This window comes from Podospora pseudoanserina, chromosome 4 (genome assembly GCF_035222485.1).
Source record: "Podospora pseudoanserina strain CBS 124.78 chromosome 4, whole genome shotgun sequence".
Classification (NCBI taxonomy): domain Eukaryota; kingdom Fungi; phylum Ascomycota; class Sordariomycetes; order Sordariales; family Podosporaceae; genus Podospora; species Podospora pseudoanserina.
The window spans coordinates 895,233-916,457 of record NC_085923.1 but is presented as its reverse complement, the minus strand read 5'-3'; the positions used below and the strand labels follow the sequence as shown (position 1 = coordinate 916,457).

At 52.5% G+C, this 21,225-nt stretch overlaps 6 protein-coding genes across 6 annotated transcripts; 3 read left to right on the top strand and 3 right to left on the bottom strand.

Annotated features, from left to right (window-relative positions):
• Nucleotides 1-420: 420 nt before the first annotated feature.
• On the bottom strand, nucleotides 421-3,102 carry fim1 (fimbrin; the record flags this gene model as incomplete). The annotated part of the gene is made up of 4 exons (XM_062946514.1): nucleotides 2,586-3,102; nucleotides 2,290-2,500; nucleotides 513-2,196; nucleotides 421-455 (listed from the first exon to the last, which is right to left on the bottom strand). Exons 1-4 carry the CDS (start codon nucleotides 2,606-2,608, stop codon nucleotides 421-423), a joined length of 1,953 nt encoding a protein of 650 aa, XP_062800150.1. The 5' UTR covers nucleotides 2,609-3,102.
• Nucleotides 2,932-4,140, top strand: QC764_402330 (uncharacterized protein; the record flags this gene model as incomplete). The annotated part of the gene is made up of 4 exons (XM_062946513.1): nucleotides 2,932-2,933; nucleotides 3,001-3,059; nucleotides 3,159-3,210; nucleotides 3,267-4,140. Coding segments are annotated over 4 exons (987 nt in total).
• Nucleotides 4,141-4,210: 70 nt separating this feature from the next.
• On the bottom strand, nucleotides 4,211-7,971 carry QC764_402320 (uncharacterized protein). Its single transcript, XM_062946512.1, has 3 exons — nucleotides 7,342-7,971; nucleotides 4,632-7,282; nucleotides 4,211-4,574 (listed from the first exon to the last, which is right to left on the bottom strand). Exons 1-3 carry the CDS (start codon nucleotides 7,735-7,737, stop codon nucleotides 4,445-4,447), a joined length of 3,177 nt encoding a protein of 1,058 aa, XP_062800148.1. The 5' UTR covers nucleotides 7,738-7,971; the 3' UTR covers nucleotides 4,211-4,444.
• Nucleotides 7,972-8,221: 250 nt separating this feature from the next.
• On the top strand, nucleotides 8,222-13,529 carry RPO31 (DNA-directed RNA polymerase III subunit C1 (rpo31)). Its single transcript, XM_062946511.1, has 2 exons — nucleotides 8,222-8,828; nucleotides 8,892-13,529. The coding sequence occupies exons 1-2, from the start codon at nucleotides 8,616-8,618 to the stop codon at nucleotides 13,239-13,241; spliced, it is 4,563 nt and encodes a 1,520-aa protein (XP_062800147.1). The 5' UTR covers nucleotides 8,222-8,615; the 3' UTR covers nucleotides 13,242-13,529.
• A 926-nt stretch (nucleotides 13,530-14,455) lies between these two features.
• QC764_402305 (uncharacterized protein) lies at nucleotides 14,456-15,141 on the bottom strand (the record flags this gene model as incomplete). The annotated part of the gene is made up of 3 exons (XM_062946510.1): nucleotides 14,456-14,544; nucleotides 14,644-14,873; nucleotides 14,942-15,141. The coding sequence occupies 3 exons, from the start codon at nucleotides 15,139-15,141 to the stop codon at nucleotides 14,456-14,458; spliced, it is 519 nt and encodes a 172-aa protein (XP_062800146.1).
• Nucleotides 15,142-20,352: 5,211 nt separating this feature from the next.
• Nucleotides 20,353-21,144, top strand: QC764_402300 (uncharacterized protein; the record flags this gene model as incomplete). Its single annotated transcript, XM_062946509.1, has 4 exons — nucleotides 20,353-20,369; nucleotides 20,436-20,721; nucleotides 20,793-21,018; nucleotides 21,098-21,144. The coding sequence occupies 4 exons, from the start codon at nucleotides 20,353-20,355 to the stop codon at nucleotides 21,142-21,144; spliced, it is 576 nt and encodes a 191-aa protein (XP_062800145.1).
• Between the last annotated feature and the right edge of the window lie 81 nt (nucleotides 21,145-21,225).

The window sequence follows — 21,225 nt, the reverse complement described above, 5'->3', positions numbered from 1 at the left end:
ACCGTCGATACTCAGCCTTGGGTCATGCATGCAAAGTTAGCGCTTGACCCCTTCAGCTCCCCATCACCAGTGGCGCCGAACCAACTCATCATCTCAGACCCAACACTCAGACCCGTCCCCTCAACACATCGGATGAGACCAGGAACATTCCCCAATTCAAGGATTCAACTAGATAGAATTCAAGACGCCGCATAACTCGGCTACTCTGCAGAAAAAGTAAATAAAACCACACGCCCAAGCCATCAACAAAAAGTGCTACCTAAACAGAACAATTCGGGGCATGAAGAAAAGGAAAATGACTGAGAATCCGTAAAACAGACTTGTTTTCGTAGTCGCAACTTTTCCCAAGAACCTTGCCTGTCCCCGCCTCCCCACCTTTTGTCGAGTTCCAACTTATAACAAACGAAAAGATGCTCCATTCTACTGCATCTTTTCGTGAGTTGCCATCAGAGAACCTGTAGTTTTACCACATTAGCTTCTTCATCGTGTTCATCAAGAACCGAAACACATACCAATAAACGTCGTCACCAAACGGCTGCGAACCTGGCAAATATCCTCGGGCACCAGCCAAATCGTCGCCCCCATCTTTCTCGCAATACTGATACTGAGCTTGGCATTGAGATACGCCTCCTCGTCGTTCCGCCCAGGCGTGACAAGATCGTAGTCGACATAGCTGCTCTTCATACCATTCAGCACATCCAGCAAGAACACACCCGACCCAATGACAGAGTCCTTGAACGATCGGATGGTCCCTGTGCGACCGCCCTTGCGCACCATGTCGTTGGCCCACTGGACCATCTCTGAATCGGTGATCTCGAGCTTGCCCAACCGCTGCGCCAGGCCCTTCAGGGTAACAGTGATATCCTTGCGCATGAGCTGCCAGACCAGACCAAGCGTTAGAGTGCGCTGCCCGTCAGTGATATCCGCACCCTGGATGCCAACAAGCGAGAAGCCGTTTTGCTTGCCGAGCTCAATGGCGTAGTTGGTGTTTTCCACAGCCTTGAATCTCGACATCTCACCGCCGTGCGCGGGGAGCTTGTTGACGTGCCGCCAGTTGACCGAGCCATTGATAACCTTGTCGTAGGCCTGAAGAAGGATGGTGCCGTCGCGGAGGTCGTCAAAGAAGGACTGGACAGCGGGCTGCACATCCAAACTGTTGAGCCAGAGGGTGAAAACACGGGCCTCGCGCTCGCCTTCAGCATCAAAGTCCTCCACCTCGAGCTTCTCCTCCTCAGTGATTGGGTCAAGGCAGGGGTGGGTGTTGAACAGGTTGGCAACGAAGGCAAGATTGAGCTTGGGGTTACCGGCAACAAGCGAAGAAGGGCTCAAGAACTTGCGGCATCCAAGAAGGTCAGCGTTTTGGAGAACTTCCTCAGCGCGCTGGTGCAAATCCCGAGTTTGAAGAGGGGCCCGAGTGCAACCATACTCAGAGCCAATCTGGGCCAGCAACACCGTGTAGTTCTCGCCATTCTTGACATCCGACGAGAAATTGGTAACCCTGTTGGGCCAGTTAGCAGCCTTGAGGTGGTAGTTGAACCACCGGAGGAGGATCTGCTCAGGGGGCAGTCTGAGGAACTGCTCCAGAGTCTCGTCCTCGTCAAGCAGACGGTACAATTCGGGGTGGAGCTTGATGTCAATCTTGCCCAACAGACCCCGGCGAATAACCTGCCAAATCAGTCCCAGAATGAGATGCTCCCTGACCTCAGCGATATCCCCGGCACCAATGTTGACAACTGAGCAGCCTATGCCCTTTGCTGACTCAATGACGATGTTGTTGTTTTCCGTCATCTGGAAGGCGTTGAGCTTCTTGGCTCCCTTGGGCCGGTTCAGGACACGCTCATCGATCGTGTCTGGAACGCTGTCGTTGATGAGCTTGGCGAGCACCAAACCGTCCTTGCACTCGTCGAACATCTCGAACGTGTCGGTTGGGAAGGGGAGGCGGTTGCCAATGTCGGGATCGCCGGCGAGGACGGCATTGATGTGGCGCGTAAACTCGGTGCGTTCATCCTCGTTGATGGTGTGGGTAATGTTAGAGTTCGAACCTTGCACAAAGATCTTGCCCTGAGTTCCGCTGATGCTGCCCTTGGAAGAGTGGCCTCCTCCTGTTCTCTGGGAAATCACAGCAGCTGGCGAGGCGGCGGCAGCGGCGGAAAGCCTTTGCGAGTTGGAGGGAGCATCACGGAGCTTGGCAATGAGCTGTGGGAGAATATGGGTCAGCAACCTGGCGCAAGATGACATGGTGCTGAGTCGGCATTGCTACCCCCGAGCTAGTAGAGGACGAGTACATACACCAACATAATCCTCCAGTTCGACTCTTCTTGAGGAGTCGAGCTCAACCTCCTTTAGCGCTTGACGGACGACATCGTATGGCTTGCGCTCGCTGGTCTGAGTGGCCTTGATGGCGGTAGCCTCATCAATGTAACCCTTGTCGTCAACGTCGAGCTTACGGAAGGCGTCGGCTAACGAGAAGATCTCGGGCTGTTGGAATTGAGGGAATTTCCTAGGTAGCTACATGTCAACTTGTGGCAATCCCGGCAGCAAAACAATGCGCGCGTGTTTCTTTGTTGGGGGTAGACTGGTCGTACCTCTGGATCTTGAGGACGTTCATGGTGATGCGGGGGATTCGGAGAAGCGCGCAGAAGTACGCGGTAACTGTACTGGTGTGTCTCTAAGATAGCTTGATGATGCTTGTAGATGGTACTCAAGAAGAGGAGTAAGTAAAGCAAACGAAACTCGAGACGGCCGCGCGCCTTTAGCAAACAATGGAAGTTCCAGGTTTTATGTTTGGCCGGGGAAAGGGTCGTCGTAATCGTGTGATTTTTAGACGGTAGGCTTCAATGTCCAGGGCAGGTGGAGGAAATAGGGGAGCTTCCATGCTGCACTCCTTCCAAGGCTTGCGGGGGCGGGGGGTTCCCAGGCGGCCTGGCACTGATGTAATCGCCTGGGCAGAAACCAAGCCACAGAGGGATTGCGTAAGGTAGCGGCCCAACCATATGCAAGGGGCGGTGAGTTAGGGAGTGACCTTTTCAGGGTCATGATTCAGGGGTTATACTGCATAAGTCGCGTACCCCACGAACAGCAACACCAAAAAAATTGCTTTTTGCTTTCCTGTCTTGGCATCTCGAAATAACTTCATCTTCACTCACGCACACTCCAGGCTTCAGCAAAACGTGAGGTGAGCATATCTTATCACATATCACTCTCACTCAGGTAATTACTCACGAATTAGACTTACATAATAATATCGTACTAACTGCCTCACCTAGTACCTCGTCACCTCACCTCACCTTACCTACAACCCTCATATCTCCGCCTTTCACCTCAAACCACCCTCCCAAAATGTCCCTCTGCAAATCCTGCCACCAACCCTTAATCCTCCAATTCGAGTCCGACTCAGAAGACGAGTCCCTCCCCCCCCCTGCAGACCAACCCCCCATCCCCGACGACCTCCACCTCCCTTGCCAATGCCATTTCCACTGGCAATGCCTCCTCGACCTCTCCTCCACCGTCGCCCTCACCCTCAGCTGCCCCTCCTGCACCACCTACCTCCCCTCCAACCCCCCCACCGGTTCCGGTTCCGCCTCAGGCTCCTCCACCAACCCCTTCCTCCCCACCTCCCAAGCCGCCCAAATCCTCACAACCTACACCAACGAAGGCGGCGTTCAAGAAAACCTCAACATCCTCCCCCACCTAACCGAAGAAGCCTACCTCTCCGCCAACCCCCAGTTCCGCCCCGCCAAAGCCCTCCACACCCTCGCCAGCGAGGGGGACACGGCCGGCATTCTTGAGTTGTTGGCTGATGTCGACGCTGACGAGGACATCACCCTTTCTCTGCCTCAGCTCCTCTGCTGGCAGGACCCTTTGAACGAGTCCAAGACTGCGATGCACCTCGCTCTTGAGAACGAGCAGGAGGAGGTATTTTGGCTGCTTTTGTGGCTCGAGAGCGGGGTTCACACTTCTGTTTTTCCAGAGCAGGTGATGCAGAGTTGTGAGGGTGTGGGCCTGCCGAGACGGGGGACGGTTCCCCAGGAGGAGGATGTCAGGTTTATTAAGGATGGGAAGGGGAGGACGGCGGGGGATTTGTGCCAGGAGTTGGGGGGCGCATGGGGGAGTTATGCGGAGATGTTGGGGATGATTTGAGGGGATGGAGATGAAAGGATGGAGATGAAGGGGTGGATGGGCATAGCATATGATACCAACAATGGGATGGGATACATAAAAAGCGGCTGGCTGTTTAGAGATATCAAAAGCGTTGATAATACATACATACCCTACAGTGAACATCGGATCTGTTCCTTCATGTCAAAAGCACCACCTCTCCTATGCCCAAACATCAAACAGTTTCTATCTCTCTGTAACAATAAGGGTATATCCATCCATCCATTCCTCTTCCCAATTTCACCCGTCTCATCATACATACATTCATTACCATCACACACTATCATCACACCCTCGGCGTCCTCACCCTCTCCCCCTGCAACAGCTGCGAAAGGACAAAATGAGCCACATCCTCATCCGCCCAATAACTCATATGCGACGCAATCGTGTTCATCGGGTTAAAGTCAAGCACACTCCTACAATTCCACGTTAGCACCATCGTCATCTCCCCACCCTCATGCCAGTTCACTTACTCCTGAATACAATAATCCACCCTCCCATTCCTATTCAACCCCCTAATCTTCCCCTCCTCCCTCCTCATCCTCTGCGCCTTCCTCTCTTCCTCCAACCACCTCTCCTTCGTCAGCACATCCCCCCCATTCCCATCCCCCTTCTCCCCCCCACCACCATCCACCCTCTCAACCCTACTCTTCTGAAACCGACTAAACAACGTCTCCAACTCCTCATCAATCAACGCCCCCCCATCCTTCCCTCCCCCCGTAACCGCCGCAATCGCCATCTGCCTCTCCGCCGTCTTCTCGCTCTTTTCCACATGATCCTCCATCTTACTGTTGCCCCCCCCCTCCGCCGCCCCAAGCTGCTTCTCCTTCCACGCACCACTACCCGGCGACCCAACCGGACTGAGACTCAACTCCCTCTCCCGATGATGCGAAGCATTGATATTATTCACATCCTCCTGCGTCAGCCCCAAGCTCCGATTCAGCAAGCTGCTCGCGATCCCAGCAGAGAAACTGCTCCACAACCCTGTCACGCTCTGCCCAACCTTTGCCCCCAAGCCCGTCAGCCCTTGAGGGGCTACACTCCCAAAGATGGTCTTTTTTGTATAGGGCAATGCCTGCGGCTTGAGAGTAGACATGGCCTGGGATATCAACGGTTCAAGTCGGTACGCGATCGGATCCGACGGGTGGAAAATGTTGAACAACTGAGAGACTTTGGGAGAGGAGACACTGAACGGGTGGCCAGTAATAGGAGAGAGGTGTTGATCGCTAGCATACGAATACGCCGGTGCAGACAAAAAGGGATCCTCCATGTAATCCGGATTCAGTGGGCTCTCCGACGGGACAGCATTGGGCAGATTCCTAGCGGAAATTGTCCTCCCCTTGAGCATCTGGAACAACCCGATCGGTGACCCTAGACAATAAAAGTCCGCCACGTCAAAGTCGAAAGCCAGATCTCTGCTCTCCTTTGGTTCGAATCTATCTTCTGAAGAGGCAGCAGGCCAGATTCTCAAAGGGTTTCGCGGCAGCGAAGCGGCAGGTGCCCTTTTCTTTTGTCGGCAGAGAATGTCAAACATGATGGCTGAGCCGAGGGAATGCCCCACAATGTGGACTTTGCCCTTGAACTCTGGGTTGCGTTCCTTGAAGGTCCTGTAGATGTGGTTGGATTCCTTGACAACAATGTCGGCGATTTGCTCCCGGTAGGCGCTCTGGTAGAGAAGCACGTCGAGGGCGAGGTCAGAAATAAGGGAACGGGCGAAAGCGAGGCCTTCAATGGTGATATCCTCCAGAGACGGGTACTCGTCCTCCTCATCAAATGCCTCGGCGAGATCGTGTTCTCCTCTTCTTGGCTTGCGCTTGGGAAAGTCGAGACGGTGGCGCCAGACCACAGGCAGCACCTGAACTCGACAGTTACCTGGTCCGCTTTCCCCAATCTCAGAATTGAGTGCCCGTAAATCTGCGGATACAGAGTACACATTCTTGAGATTCTTGCGAAGAATATTCACATCGTGAACAAAGTTGATGCTGTCCATCCTGCGAGATAGCAACTGCCCGATGCCATGTGTCACCAACACCAGATGCTCGATATCACGGCCTTGGTTCTCACCAGCGTTGGTATTGTAATCGCCCATCATCTCCTTCTCTTCTCGCACCCTGATAGCCTCGGCTTCAGCTTCTGGGTCCTCTGCCCGCTCCATCAAATTGGACAGTTGGCGAGATAAAGAGTTCCGAGGATTGTCGGGCTCCATGTCTGCACCCTCATCCAGACTGGGCCGCACGCTCGTGGGCGGTGCAGATCGCCTCTTGAGGGCCTTTGGGGTCTCATCGCCCTTCTCGTTGGATGTTGATTTTGATCCCGCTGGTGTCACTGGCCGCTTCTCATCCTTTTCCTTGAGCTTCTTCGCCTCAGTGTACCCTCGCACTAGTTTCACACCACTCATGTATCCACCACCTGCAAACCTTTCGTACATTGTCGATGTAACCCACGACAACATCCCATCAGAGGACAACCACGCTGTATTAGAATCCTGATACGTTGCCACGCTGTTCATATAACTACCGAACAACCGATAGGTCTGCGGTTGATGTTGGGGTACACTGGCTGCAGTCTTTGGGCTGGTTTTGGCCTGGGATTCATCGACAATCTTCAAGTTCTCCGAAGAACCCTTGGGTGTTGGTCCCTTCGTTGACGGGTTCGAGGGTGCCTTCGGGTATCGCCATGGCTTGACCTTGAGATATCCCTCCTCAAGTTGAGCAGCCAGATTCTCCTCACAAGGTCGGAGCGTGGAGCCCTCTTGATAGAACCAACTTCCGCGCCGGACCTCGTACACGGGACCCTCCCAGTAAATGGGCGCAAGTTCGCGCTCTTCAATATCCACATCGAACAAGAAGTCTTCGTTTACGGGCACTCTTGTTTTGGATCCGCTACTGTCTGTGTCTTTTTCTCCCTCGCCAGACACAGCCCGTGGGCGCTTAGTCCCTGTGCGAGCAAGCGCATTCCCGGTGAAAGCGTTCCGTTCCTCCTCGAGCTCCTGTAGTCTAGCCTGGTATGCGGCCTCCACGGCTCGCGAATCTCGGGGATCAAAGGCGACGTATTTCTTTGGCTGGGCAGGTTTGGCATCGGAAGCGGCCTTGGTGATCATAAACTTAGGCTTGCGTTTTGGCACCTAAAGCCAATGCTCAAAATTAGTTTGAATCTTCCAACACTTTCCAAAGAAACACTCACGTCAACAGCATGGAACCACTGTATATTGGGCGGGGGACAGTCTGGTGGATATCGTTTGAAGCTTTGGCCATAAAAGGGATTCAATGTATGGTCGACGGTAGTGGAGGGGGCGAGGGCTGGCTGAGGATCTTTCGGCGTGGGAGTTGCACTGCGAGGTCCAGCCCAGGGATTGATCGAGTCGACGGCGGAAGCAAGATATGACTTCTCAACCTTCTTCTCGACAGCAGTATTTGGGGCCGGCGTGGAAGCCATAGCTCCGGGATGTCTGGGTGACCCAGAATTCGGTTTGGGAAAGCCGCTCGCAGTCTTCCAAATATATCGACGGTTTGAAAAGAAAGGGTAGCGTTGTAAGGATCGCCCAACAGCTCTCCTCGGCCGGATCAAGCGATGAGGCATGCAGCTTTTGATGCCAGTTGTTGATTCGCTTAGCTTGCTCGAGACCAGGGAAGGATTTGGCACAGCAACTAGAGGCTGAAGGAATGCGCAAAGGAAAGTTTCTAAACAACGGAGGAAGAATTTATTGTGTGGTTCTTCTGCTCAATATTTTTAGCACCTTTTCATCAAAGCCAGGAAAACAGGTCCAACACAAGAACGTGGTCTCTTGTTTCGGCCCACGCCCTGGACATCTCTCCGGCCAAAGCTCGTGACATCCGCAACGACCGGCAGCAGCAAATGATGACGGAGGGTGCTTGGAGAACTGCTGTTGATTGGACGCAGAAAAACCGTTGCCCCGCAGCCTTCCCGGCAGGCTGGGAAACTTGGAGACTGTGCCCCGGTACTTTCCTTCCCGCACTGGAACAGGCAGAAATAAAGTATATCTGCCAAGACCTCAAGTACAGCTGATCCTCAGTTGATCCATGCGCCTGCACCAAAAGTGTCAGGGGTGGGTGCATGGGATGGTGGGGCACATCTTTCGGGATTGGAGTCATTCAGTTGCTTAGCCTTGCCCCGCCTTGCGCCGACAAAATTATTCTCGGCTGCAATCGCGAACCACTTTTGACACGCCTCGAAACTTGAACCACTTGTCGTCGCCAACCAGCCACACTTTGCTGGGAAAATCAAGCAGTTATCCCACAATTCCACACCCCTCCGCTGGTATTTCTTTTACTCTCAATCTCACCAACAGCAGCAGCAACTTAGACGTCGCCATCTCCATCGACACATTCCCGGCGAGCCCGCTATGAGCAGGTAGCATAGCTACCTTGAGGGGCAATTCGTTGTTCCATCTCGCCGCGACCACACAACCACACCACACCACACAATCACATCACAAAATGGAGTCGGAAGTCGAGGCCGGCAGGGCCTCCGAGAACCGCAAGACCTTGGTGAAGGACCAGCTCCCAAAGCGCTTCAAGGCCCTCAAGTTCGGCATTCAATCCACCCAAGACATTCTTAATCAAGGTGTGCTCGAGGTCTCCGACAATCTGCTCTACGATGTCGAAAACAATCGAGCTCCCTTCAAGCATGGACCCCTCGATCCCCGCCTGGTGAGTATCAACACTTCCTTCGTCATGCTTTGTCCCATGTCATAGCTAACCTGTCCCCCAAAGGGAACCTCGAGCCCGAAACCCGATGCGAAATGCCACACCTGCCACCAAGATCTGATGGGCTGCCCTGGTCATTTTGGTCACGTCAAACTTCCACTCCCCGTCTTTCACATTGGCTATCTCAAATACATCCAGGCGACCCTGCAAAACATTTGCAAATCATGCTCCAGGATCCTCCTGACCAACGAGGAGCGCCGCCGGTTCCTCAGATCACTCCGCCGGGAACAGGACAACATGGCGCGTACGGCCGTACTCAAGCGCATCAACGAGCAGTGCCGGAAAGTGAGGAACTGCTACCACTGCGGTGACCTGCAGGGAACCATCCGAAAGCTGAGTTGCATGAAGCTTGTCCATGACAAGTTTGTGGCCTACAACAAGTCGACGGCCCAGAAGAAGGTGGCACCCGAAAGCAAGATCGAGTTCGATGCCTCCTTTGAGAGCGCCAAGGCTCATTTCGCAGAGCTTGGAAAGCACACCCGCCGTGCCATGGATGATATGCATCCCCTCAAGGTTCTCAACCTGTTCAAGGAGATCAACTCGGTCGATTGCGAGCTGTTGGGCCTAGATCCTGCCGAAGGACGACCCGAGATGTTTCTCTGGCGGTACCTCCCAGCCCCCCCCCTTTGTATCAGACCATCGGTCGCCCAGGAAAGCGCAAGCAACGAAGACGACATTACCACAAAGTTGGCCGAAATTGTCATCTATAGCGCACATTTGCGCGAAGCTATGCTAAAGGGTGCGCCGCTTCCTTCCCTCATGGAGCAGTGGGAATTCCTTCAGCTGCAGGTCGGCATGTACGTCAACAGTGATGTGCCTGGCCTCGTCCAGCAAGGCTTTGGCAAGGTTACTCGTGGCTTCTGCCAACGTCTCAAGGGAAAGCAGGGGCGCTTCCGTGGCAATCTCTCGGGCAAACGTGTTGACTTCAGTGGGCGTACTGTCATCTCCCCCGATCCGAATCTGAGCATTGAACAGGTGGCCGTCCCCGAACGTGTCGCCAAGAACCTCACATACCCCGAGCGCGTTCACGCGAACAACATTCAAAAACTCAAGGCTTGTGTGAGAAACGGCCCGACTGAATACCCTGGCGCGTTGCAAATCACCAAGAACCAAGGCGAAGAGAATGAGATGAAGTTTCTCTTGAAGCACATGAAGCCTCACATCCTTGAGAAGAATGCGGACAACCTCCGGATTGGAGATGTTGTAGAACGGCATCTCGAAGACAACGACATCGTCCTGTTCAATCGTCAACCCTCACTTCACAAACTGAGTATCATGAGCCATTACGCAAAGATCAGACCTTGGAGGACGTTCCGGCTGAACGAGTGTGTTTGCTCGCCATACAATGCCGATTTCGACGGTGATGAGATGAACCTTCACGTCCCACAGACAGAGGAGGCGAGAGCAGAGGCTATCAACCTGATGGGCGTCAAGAACAATTTGTGTACTCCCAAAAACGGCGAGCCCATCATTGCCGCCACCCAGGATTTTATTACCGCTGCTTATCTGTTGAGCGGCAAAGATAGGTTCTACGACAGAAGCAACTTTACCTACATTTGCACACAGATGCTTCTTGGCGATACCTATCTCGAGCTTCCGCCTCCTGCCATCCTCAAGCCCAAAGCTCTCTGGACTGGCAAGCAAATCTTCAACGTCATGATGCGGCCCAACAAGGAGTCGCCTGTCTTGGTCAACCTCGATGCCAAGAACAAGGTCTACAACAAAGGAAACCTCCAGCCTCCAGACATGGACATTGACGACTCGTTCCTTGTTGTTCGCAACTCCGAGGTTATCTGCGGCCGCATGGACAAGTCCACGGTTGGAGAGGGCAAAAAGAACTCTGTGTTCTATGTCATTCTGAGAGACTATGGAGCCGACTATGCTGCCGCCACGATGAACCGTCTGGCCAAGCTCTGTGCCAGATCTTTGACACTGCGCGGCTTCTCTATCGGTGTTGGTGATGTGTTTCCTTCGCAGGCATTGACTGAACACAAGCTCATGCTCCTCGAAAAAGCCACGACGGTGTGCGACGGATTTATTTCCCAAGCAGAAAACGGGACTCTTGAGAAGGCTCCAGGTTGCGACATGAAGGAGACTCTGGAGACCAAGCTTTCGGGAACCCTGAGCGCTGTCCGTCAAGCTGCCGGTAGCTACTGCACCGAGAATCTCAGCAGAAACAACGCACCTCTCATCATGGCCAAGTCTGGGTCCAAGGGTTCCGAAATCAACGTGGCCCAGATGATTGCCTGTGTCGGTCAACAGATTATCGGCGGCAAGCGTGTCGCTGATGGATTCCAGAACCGAACCTTGCCTCATTTCGAAAAGGGCGACAAGCGCGCGGCTGCCAAGGGCTTCGTCAAGAACAGTTTCTACACCGGTCTGCATCCTACCGAGTTCTTATTCCACGCCATTTCTGGCAGAGAAGGTTTGGTCGACACCGCTGTCAAGACGGCCGAGACGGGTTACATGTCCAGACGCTTGATGAAGTCGCTGGAAGATTTGTCGACTCAGTACGATGACACGGTGCGCACCTCGGAAGGAGGCATTGTCCAGTTCCAGTACGGTGCAGACAGGCTCGACCCAGTGGACATGGAGGGAGATGCCCGGCCTGTCAACTTTGATCGGACCTGGAATCACTCCCAGACCATCACTTGGAACAACTCGGAGAGGGGGTTGCTGCCGTCCGAGATACAGAAACTGACCAAGGAGTTACTGGACAGACAGCGGGCGCTCTATGTCCGACGTGACATGCTTACCGGCGAGGTCATCACTGGGCTTACCGATGAGCAGATCCGCACGAGCACGGACCGCGCAGCGTATATGGCTGTCGACGAGCACGACGCCGCGAGAGAGTACCTCAACAGTGTCCAGTCATACATCACACAGAGAGCCACCAAGCTGGCCAGGATTCGCAAGTCGGTCGGCCTCGATCCAGGCGTGTTAGAAGACGACCTTGCCATGCAGGCTGCAGTTAATAGGGTGAACAAGGGTGGATCCGAGATGGATATCGATCTGGATGATGAGGCGCGCGCCAAGGGACAAAAGCACGCCGACCTCACGGCCAAGGTGTCGGAGGCCAGTCTTCGGAAATTCATCGAGCTATGCCTGGAGAAGTACAAGAAGGCACAGGTCGAGCCAGGTCACGCTGTAGGAGCCGTGGGCGCTCAGTCGATCGGTGAGCCTGGAACGCAAATGACGCTCAAGACGTTCCATTTCGCCGGTGTTGCCGGCATGAGTATCACCCAGGGTGTCCCGCGTATCAAGGAGATCATCAACGCCTCCAAGACGATCAGTACACCTGTCATCACTTGCGTCTTGGAGAATACTAAGGATGTCAGCGCGGCCCGGGCCGTCAAGCACAGGATTGAAAAGACTTACATCAAGGATATCCTTGACTATGTGGATGATGTGTGGCTGCAGGACGTCGCCAAAATTGTGCTCAGGCTTGAGAAGGATGGTCTTGAGAACCTGGAGCAGATTGGGATAACGACTACCGATATTGCCGACGCCATTGTCAAGGCCAAGAAGCTCAAGTTGAAGATTGAGCCAGAAGACCTGAAGGTGAACAAGAATGTCATTGAGGTTCTCGTCCACAACACATGGCAGGATGCGACAGCGGCGAGAAAGGCGGCCAGGCAACGCGCTGCGGCTCTGGAAAAGGGGCTGACTGTCGCCAATCCAGGGGATGAGTCGGCAGCCGATTTCCAGTTGAGAGTCAACTTCCTCAAGCGCATGTTGCCGGAAGTGCCCATTGCCGGCCACCCCGAGACAACGAGAGCAATTATCAATGTCGACAGCAAGACTTCGGCGCATACAGTTCTGGTGGAAGGTTACGGACTGCGCGCTTGTATGACCACAGAAGGTGTGGTTGGCACCAAGTGCTTGACCAACTCGGTCATGGAATGTCGCGATGTACTGGGTATTGAGGCGGCCCGCACAACCATTGCCTTTGAAATTCAGCAAGTGATGGGCGACATGAACATCGACCCTCGTCACATGGAGCTTTTGGCCGATGTCATGACATACAAGGGTGACATTCTCGGCATCACGCGCTTCGGCCTTGCCAAGATGCGCGACAGTGTTCTCCAGCTGGCTTCTTTCGAGAAGACGCCAGACCATTTGTTTGATGCCGCTGCTGGTATGAAGACAGACCGGATCTTGGGCGTCAGTGAGTGCATCATCATGGGCCAGACCATGTCGATAGGGACAGGTTCGTTCCAGGTGGTCAGACGTCTTGGTCTCTATGACTGGCAGCTTAAGCCCAAGCCCTCTATGTTTGATGAGATATGGAAGAAGACGCACTCCAAGCTTGGCAGGGCCCGAGCCCGGCCGGCGGTGGTTGTGGCGGCTTGTTAAGCAGAGAGGATGGTTTTATGTCTGGGTTCGTTGAGTTTGGTTTGGAAAAGCGGGACGGGACGGTCTTCATGCGGAGTTGAGCTGAGAAAACGGTTGGGACAATTACTAGCTTTTTTTATTGTAAATATCGATATGGTTGATGGTTAAGAACTAGATTAATTAGTTTTTCTCAGTTGAACTTGACTGACGTGAGTAGCGGTCTGGACGTAGTGTGAAGTCGAGAGTCGGCCAAACACGAGGCACATGGCTGTGTGTGTGCGTGTCTGACATGACATAAATACCTTCCAGAAGATGCTTCTTCCACCTTGTTTGTATGCCTCAACTCTACCGGACGCCTATTAGCTATCACAAATGAGCCTGGTGTACCGAAGCATTTCCCTTATCCCCAGTAGTCTCCTACCATGATGAAACCCGCACCAGACCTTGACGTGTCAATTACTTTTTGCTCCTGTGGCACCACGGTTGTAGCGAGTGATATAAATGTCACCGGTGCTCTTGCGCTGGTTGCAGCCTTCTTCTACCCGCATTGCAGTTCCACACTACGATTGCTCGACTACAACGATATTACACGCTTCGATGATATCCACCACCGCTACGGTGCTGTTCGGTCCGGCGGTAGGCTTTCTCTAATAAGAGGTAAAAGGCGTCCTTGAAAGTGACTTCCTCACGAATATTAGATTTTCAACGTCTACATTTCGAACGACTTCGAGATTAGGTTTACCTTTACGCCAGCGCATATCGAAGAAGGTAGGAATTCCGGGAAAGTGGGCCCAAATAGCAAGGCATAAAGCATTTCAACGTTTAACAATAAGAGAACCTTTACGGACCCCCTGTTTATCTTCCCAACGCCCCTTTCCCTATCTACCGATTTACTTACCCTTCTTATAATATAGTAAAAGGCTTTAAAAGATGATTCAAAGACCTTTAAAATATCTTTTAAAGCCTCTTAACTATCTTTTAAGGCTTATTAAATATATTTAAATACTTAATAATTATTCTCTAAATATAATTAAATTCTATATTACGGGTGGAGGGAAGACGTCGGTTAGATAAACAGGGGCTCCATAACGGTTCTCTCTTGATAATCTGATCAATACCTCAAACGGTAGCCTTTGTGATGGAGAATTCCAACATGTTCGCTTTCCACGACTTCATTGCCTACCTACTACAGATGGAGAAAACAATCGCCTACCCAAGTCACTGCACTGGCATATTCATCGAACAGCCACTATCCTAATCTCAATACTAGTCCTCATCTGTCCAGGAGGCGTATTCGGGTTATTAGCAGCGCAATGAAAGCCCCCTATTCGGTTTACATCATCAGCCACAAACACAAGACTGGCAGTTAGTTTCATGCAAAGGGAAATGGGGAAAAAAATAAAAATAAAAAAAATAAACTTACTCGCCCTCTTTCCCGTCGAGTCGACGATCCTGAAAACGAGCACGTCGTCCACCGTCTGCCCGTTGACAAAATACCACCTGTGCTTCTCGTTGAAGTGAAGGAGCGTGTTCTCCATTGCCCGGTCGCGGTGCAGGTCGTCGTTGAGAATCATGTCGTCTGGTTCGACTGAGGCAAAGTCTAAGAGGGTGAGGGGCCAGTCGAAGTTTGGGCCGTGGAGGGGGCGCCAGAGGCTTTTTGGGAGGTGGAGTTGCATGTTAGAGGTGGTTTTTGGATAAGGTAAGGAAAAAGAATCTCGTACTTGATGACGTCAAACTCCTTGTCCTTCAAGTTCTCCCACTGCCCCGGAAAGGAAAGTTCGATCTGCAGGGGCAGACCCCCGACGGAGAAGTCACTGTGCGGGACGCCTGCCGGTTGTTCGTGGCTCACGATGGAGACTGCACCCGGGGAGGGGAAGGCTGGGTCGCGTTTTCGGACCTGGGGTTTTGGTTCAGGTTCCATGTTAGTGATGACCCCTTGTTAATACTTGGGCCATAGAAAGGGGGCTTCATACAACAACATTCATCATCTCAAACCTCTTGTACTCTGGGAAATTCGTCTTGAGCAACGCTACGATCTCATCTGCGTAGGCGTCTTCCATGGATGATTTGTCGGCGAGGGCGGCGTCAGGGTCGATGGCTGTTTTGGACTTTAGGACGCAGAAGCCGTGTTTGTCGAGGGTGAAGTGTGAGGGGTCGGCACCTATGTCTCTGATTTGGACAGGTTGGCGGTCGTGTTTGTGGTTTGTGGCGAAGGTAGAGGTGCCGTGGTCGAAGTCGCAGGAGAAGGGTTTCTCTTCTTGGTAGAGAGGGTCCCGGGCGATGTAGGGGAGGTTGGTGATGAAGTCGGCCATTTTGGATGTTAGCTGGGGAGTGTATTACTAGTTGTGATGGCTGTGGAATAAGGAGGCGTCTGATGAGGAAGTGAAGTGCGTGAAAGGTGGATAGACGTTATGAGATTTATCGTAAGCCTCAGTCATGAGGGAAACGGGTAGAGATGGCTTAATTTGGTATCATGGTAGCAACAGTAGCCCAAGTCGTCGGCCTTTGCTTGACCGAGGTAATGACTGCTTAGAGGTGATCAAGTGAAGGTTTGATCTTTGACAAGGCTCTGGCTTGTGTTCGCTGATAGGCTACCGCCGTGAACCAATGCTGATCTTTGGCGATGCAGGTGTGTAGCACCATCACACCACCCCGTATGCGTCCCTGTCTGCTTTGAGCACCGCGAGAGCTGATGCTACATTTGTGAACCTGCTTTCTGTGCTTTGATACGGCATTCTTCGAGAGACTCGATTATGGCAGTTGGGATTTGAGCCGCATGATACGTACTCTATTCTCATGTCATGTACTGTCTAGGTATGTCCTTTCTCCCCCAGTTCAAGGAAGTGAGGCAACATTTTCCACACGACTGGAACCAAAGAAGAAGATCCCTACAGCCAATCCTTCCTCTACCCCGCATCTGCTCTTGTTAATGGTATTGCCTGATAAACTGCCACAGCCAATTGCATAACAGCGAGCAGATTCGCAACACCACCAAAGATAAGGACCGCCCAAAAGGTGTACCACTGATATGGATTCCTACGATCACGCCAGAAGTCCGTTAACCTGCTTGGACGCCAGCGCGCGTTGAACTTCTGGACCCGCAGCAGGCGCTGACCGAGGCGGGGAAAGTCCTCAATGGCGCTGTATACATCCCTCTCCTGCAGCAGCCCATCGGCATCGAGGCAGGGCAGCGGCCAGGCTGTAGAGGGCAAATCGGCGAGCTCTTGATCCACTTTCGACCACCATAAAATGCCAATCCTGTATTTCCGCTCACAGAGCACAGAGAGAAACGGGTCGAATGTTGCCGGGTTCGCGCGCCTCAACTTTGCAAGTTCTTTCTGGGCCACTCTCCTCGAGGCTCCGCTTTGGGCGAACAAGAGTCGATAGGACAGGAGGATTTCCTGTTCGAGTGTGATATATCGATGGATGCTGTCATCGGATGGTAAGGGGTCAAATTCCTCTGAGATGCTAAAAGATGGAGTAGCAGTCAGTGGGCTTGCATGACTGGAGTGTAAGGCTCGTCTGTGTCACCTACCTTTTGAGTATCGGATCTGCTTTGCTGTCACTTTCCAAGCATTTGAGGGCACAAAGTGAGGGGAACTTGAACAGCGAGAGCTGCCTGCTCGCTGCATCGAATTCGAGATGGGCTGTGATTGTCGTGACCCACTGAATGCGGACTTTGCCAAAAAGCTGCAAAGACCTCATGTTGAAAGATGCCTGGTAGATATCCTCGTTTCCATCGACAACTGACTGCAGCCCTTTCATGATTTCCTTTCCCCAGGCATGCTCTTTAAACCCGTGAAAGGTTACCGCGATGGGTCTTCTGCATCTATCGAGCTTGTGTTGCATAACGGCGTCTAGTTCTGACCGACCGGCTGCCAGACAGGCCAGAGCGGGTGTGCCAGGAGGTTGTAGATTGGGCGTGAGTGTCATTGTTGCCCAGCAAAAGACAGCGAACACGGCTATTTGACTATAGGCGTGGGGGTGATGATGTCCGAGTCTAGGGCTGCTACCTGCTGGTTTCTTGGGACTACTGCTGGAAGTCTTCAGCAGACTGCTCAAAATGGTGTCGATGCTGACATCCTGTGGCTGCAGCTTTGGATGTTGCAGCCAGTTGAACACGGCAATGGGCAGGGACCAACAGTCGACTGCCGACGCGGGTCGTTCTAGCTCAAGTGCTGCCCACGTTGACATGTAATTGTCAGTCAACAATGGATCGAAGGAGCCTTCGATATAGTGACAATATGCAAGGATGCCACGGTACTTTTGTTGGATGAGGTCCAGATTCCCAAAGACCAGGCCCAAGTACACCAGATGTTCAGATCTGAAATCAGTGGGCCCATGTTGTTTGTTGCTTGTAGTTTGTGACTCCAAATCTGTTGCTGGTTTTCTCATCACCGGACCATCGGTTGCAGAGTTGTACCAACGAGGCATGATCATACGACCTGCAGGTGTATGTTATTGATTAGCACGTATCCAATTCGCATCAAAAGCAATACACCCACCTTTGTCTTATTCGCGGGGTGGTACGATTCCGTGGTTCGCTGTTTGATGTGAGGTGAAAATGGCAGGTTGTTCTTGTGTGATGATCCAAGTGTCGAGATCGTGAGAACTGGACTCTCGAAAGTTTCGAGGTTGCTAGTTGTTGGCACCTTTATAAATCCGAACAACCCAGCTAACAACGCATACTGTGAACGCCGGCCCGTCATCACGAGAATCCAGTGGTAGAGGCGTCTCATGGCAGCCTGCCATCTTGTCATTGTAGATGCCCGAGGAGGGGAAGGGGGGCGGAAAATGAGCCTTCATCCACCCACACCAGATAGGACCCTTGTTATGGTATGACCCCTCTCCCACCCACACTTGGTGTTTGATAGGTACAACATGAACAGCCACCTAGGTAGTTGTCACGCAAGGCTCGGCATAAAGTTGGTCCTCACCAAACCACCGAAGGCTGTAAAGCTATATCAAGGTATCCCCCGATCATCCTTGGTGCTCGCCTCCTGTCTTTGTGTCCAACGATACCTTTCAGTCAAGTCCCAATTCCTCACACAGCTGCAGCCTAAAACAGACCTACTGGTAAGTGATTGTCTATCCAAAAAGTCCAGCAACTAATCGCTTGCTTACCTACCTAGGCGGAAGTTCAGTATCACAAAAATATGGAGCCTGTTGCGCCGCTTCGTCAACCTTGGAAGGCCTGGTTCATCCCGATCACGCCCAACAAGCAAGACTACCACACATGGCAGATTCAACTTGGGGGAGAGGGCCACGGGAGCCTCCCCCAGCCTCCGCGCGTCGTGGATTTTGGCAAGAATTGACCCACTAAGGGCTGTTGTGATAATTGATCGATGGGCACTCGATGGAATCGGCGAGGGCGGGCTTCGAAGTGGAGAGAGTGGTGTGGGTTTCACGACAGGTCGATAGCAAATGAAATAGTGAGGCTGCAGCTTCCAATGTCTCATGTGCTTGTTACTGGTGAAGAGAACCCTGTCTATTCAAGTACCCAACCACTCAGAATATTGGATCATCGGGGCGGGGTATGTTGTACAGAAACTCGGGAGCCTGCCTTCCCAAACCCCTCACTTCCATCTCGGTGTGCATGAGCAGCTCTTGCAGGTCCCCTACCTTACCTAACATGCCACATCATCTTTCAAACTTTTGCTGTTCTGAACCTACTTTACCTACCTGAGCCTTTCAGTCCAAAAGGCCAACCCTCTACAAGCTACGAGAACATGTCGACCGGAAAACAGCCCGACTGGCGGTCAAAGCCCCGCAAAGACCAGTCGCCAACCATCATCGGCAATGACAAAAACTTTTGGAAGTGGTCGAAAGAGGAGGGCTTCGATCTCACACACCCTTCCACTCCCGATTCCGCACCCGTCAAACCGCGTTTGAGTCTACAGTGCGCCCTGACACCTGTTATTATCGACCCTGCCAAAACCGCCCTGTTGATCATCGACCTTCAAAACTACGACCTTCACGAGGCTCTGGGCAATGATAACCCAGAGTTCTATCGCGCCGAGAATACCATCTTAAAGTACGCCATTCCTGCTGCCCGAAAGGCTGGCATCCAGATCATCTGGGTAACCACAGGCTACTCCGACGAAGACCTAAAAGAGATGGATCCGGGCGTCTTCAAAACGTTCAACTTTGAACCGGTCAAAGTCTCGAAGGATTGGCAGAAGCTTCGACCCGGAGAGGGTTTCAGCAACAAGGGCATGTACAGGAACCAGAAGGGTGTGGGCGACGAGATTGGGGAAGTTACGGACAAGAATGGCAAGGTGATCAATGGCGGGAGAATTTTGGTCAAAGAATCATGGAATAGCTGGCTCCACGATCCACTGTCAGACGCTTACCATAAAGGCAAGAGTTTTGACCCGCCCGATGTCCACTTCTACAAGAACAGAAGCTCAGGCATGTGCGACAGGATGAAGGACGTTACCAATTTCATCAACGAACATAACCTAAGGACGCTGCTCTTTACTGGTATTAACATTGACCAATGTGTCATGGGCACACTGCAAGACGCCTATCTCAAGGGGTTTGACACCATCTTGCTCAAGGACGGTTGCGCCACTGACAGCCCGTGGTTTGCGCAATGGGGTGTCGAGTTCAACTGCCTGATAAGTTGGGGATTTCTCTCAAGCTGCAAAGATCTTGCCAGGGGCGCTGGCCTTGAGGTGGACGAGGATGAGATCGAGTCCAGCCAGGCTCCGGAAGTTCCGAAGCCGACAGGGTCAAATAAGGGCTGCTGTTGTATGTAGACTAGGGCATTTTCTCGTTGCTCTCAGAGACAGTCTTTGATGAGTGTCGAGACTGGCATGCTTCGACTTCTTGGCAAGACAACGTCGGCAAGTACCTTAATTGAGCTGATGTACAGATTACCTAGGGTGCGGTACACCACTGCACCGGCCCTGTGTCCCCCCCCCTCCGGGCCCGCTGCAGTTGTATTTTACTGGCTGTCCCTGTAGGTAGACAACCCCGCTCCCGGGACAGAGTAGGTCATAAGCAGCTGGGTCTCTCATTTTCCTCTCGGTAAGCTACCGGGCTTTTGCATACTTCAACCACACTTCGTCTGCTCAACCTCCGTCCGTCTTACCTGCACCAAGCTCCTATCTCGCTCTCAGCGACGGTAATGGACACCAAAGAGTTGTGAGTATCTAATCTGGTCATTGTCCAGGCTGGGAGAAGGTTTCTAATCCAAGCATCGCAACGTAGAGAGCAGTTCTTCCAGGAGACATGGGCGTCCCGAGCGGCAAGATGCATGACAAAGATCAAAGATCGTGAGGATAAGCGAAACGTTCGAAGCTTTCGCAGCTACGACGATATCATAGAACATCTCATCAATGACCCTGATGAACCATTCCCCGATTCTGTTCTTGAGGAGCTATCCATGATCCGCCCTCGACTTGTCGAGTTTCGAGACTTTAGCAAGATCTTCGCGGAGAAACTCGGACCAAAGCTCGACCCTAGCTTGTTCTGGGGATTGATGGGGACACTTGTTGTGGCGAGTACACACCTACAATGAACTTTTGATCATCGACGCCATACTTATACTCTCCTTTGGAACCATAGGTAGCGGCGCAGATAGAGGGAGACGCCACTCGACGGATGACACAGGAAATCAAGAAGCTCAGTCGAAACGTCGAGACGCTACGAGGATATAGCACAGCCGGGGAGGACCTATCCAATAAAGCCAAAGAGGCTGTCTTCGAGACGTTTGTGGTGGCTACCAACTTCTTTGCGGATGCCATTGAGTTCCTCCGGGACGAAGAGCATTTTGCCCGGTCCCGTTCCGCCGGTGAGATCCATGTTGCCCGCTTTTAAAGCTGCCAGATAGGTACATGCGTTGACCACCCCGACCCATCCCCAAAGACCAGGATCCCTGGAGACGCCTCGAAGATATTTGCGAAATAACCTCTCGTGATATCGAAGAGTCAGTAAAGGCAATCGAGAAGGCGGCAGCCATGTCACAGCGGCAACATGGAGTCACGAACAACGACTTGAC

What these genes read in the sequence shown, in the direction of transcription:
- QC764_402320 (XM_062946512.1), bottom strand. Translation starts at nt 7,737, where the DNA reads ATGCCTCATCGCTTGATCCGGCCGAGGAGAGCTGTTGGGCGATCCTTA. An exon ending in AGTGGTTCCATGCTGTTGAC is followed by an intron (nt 7,283 to 7,341) that starts GTGAGTGTTTCT and finishes CATTGGCTTTAG; the next exon opens with GTGCCAAAACGCAAGCCTAA. An exon ending in GTGGATTATTGTATTCAGGA is followed by an intron (nt 4,575 to 4,631) that starts GTAAGTGAACTG and finishes GTGGAATTGTAG; the next exon opens with GAGTGTGCTTGACTTTAACC.
- RPO31 (XM_062946511.1), top strand. Translation starts at nt 8,616, where the DNA reads ATGGAGTCGGAAGTCGAGGCCGGCAGGGCCTCCGAGAACCGCAAGACC. An exon ending in GACCCCTCGATCCCCGCCTG is followed by an intron (nt 8,829 to 8,891) that starts GTGAGTATCAAC and finishes TGTCCCCCAAAG; the next exon opens with GGAACCTCGAGCCCGAAACC.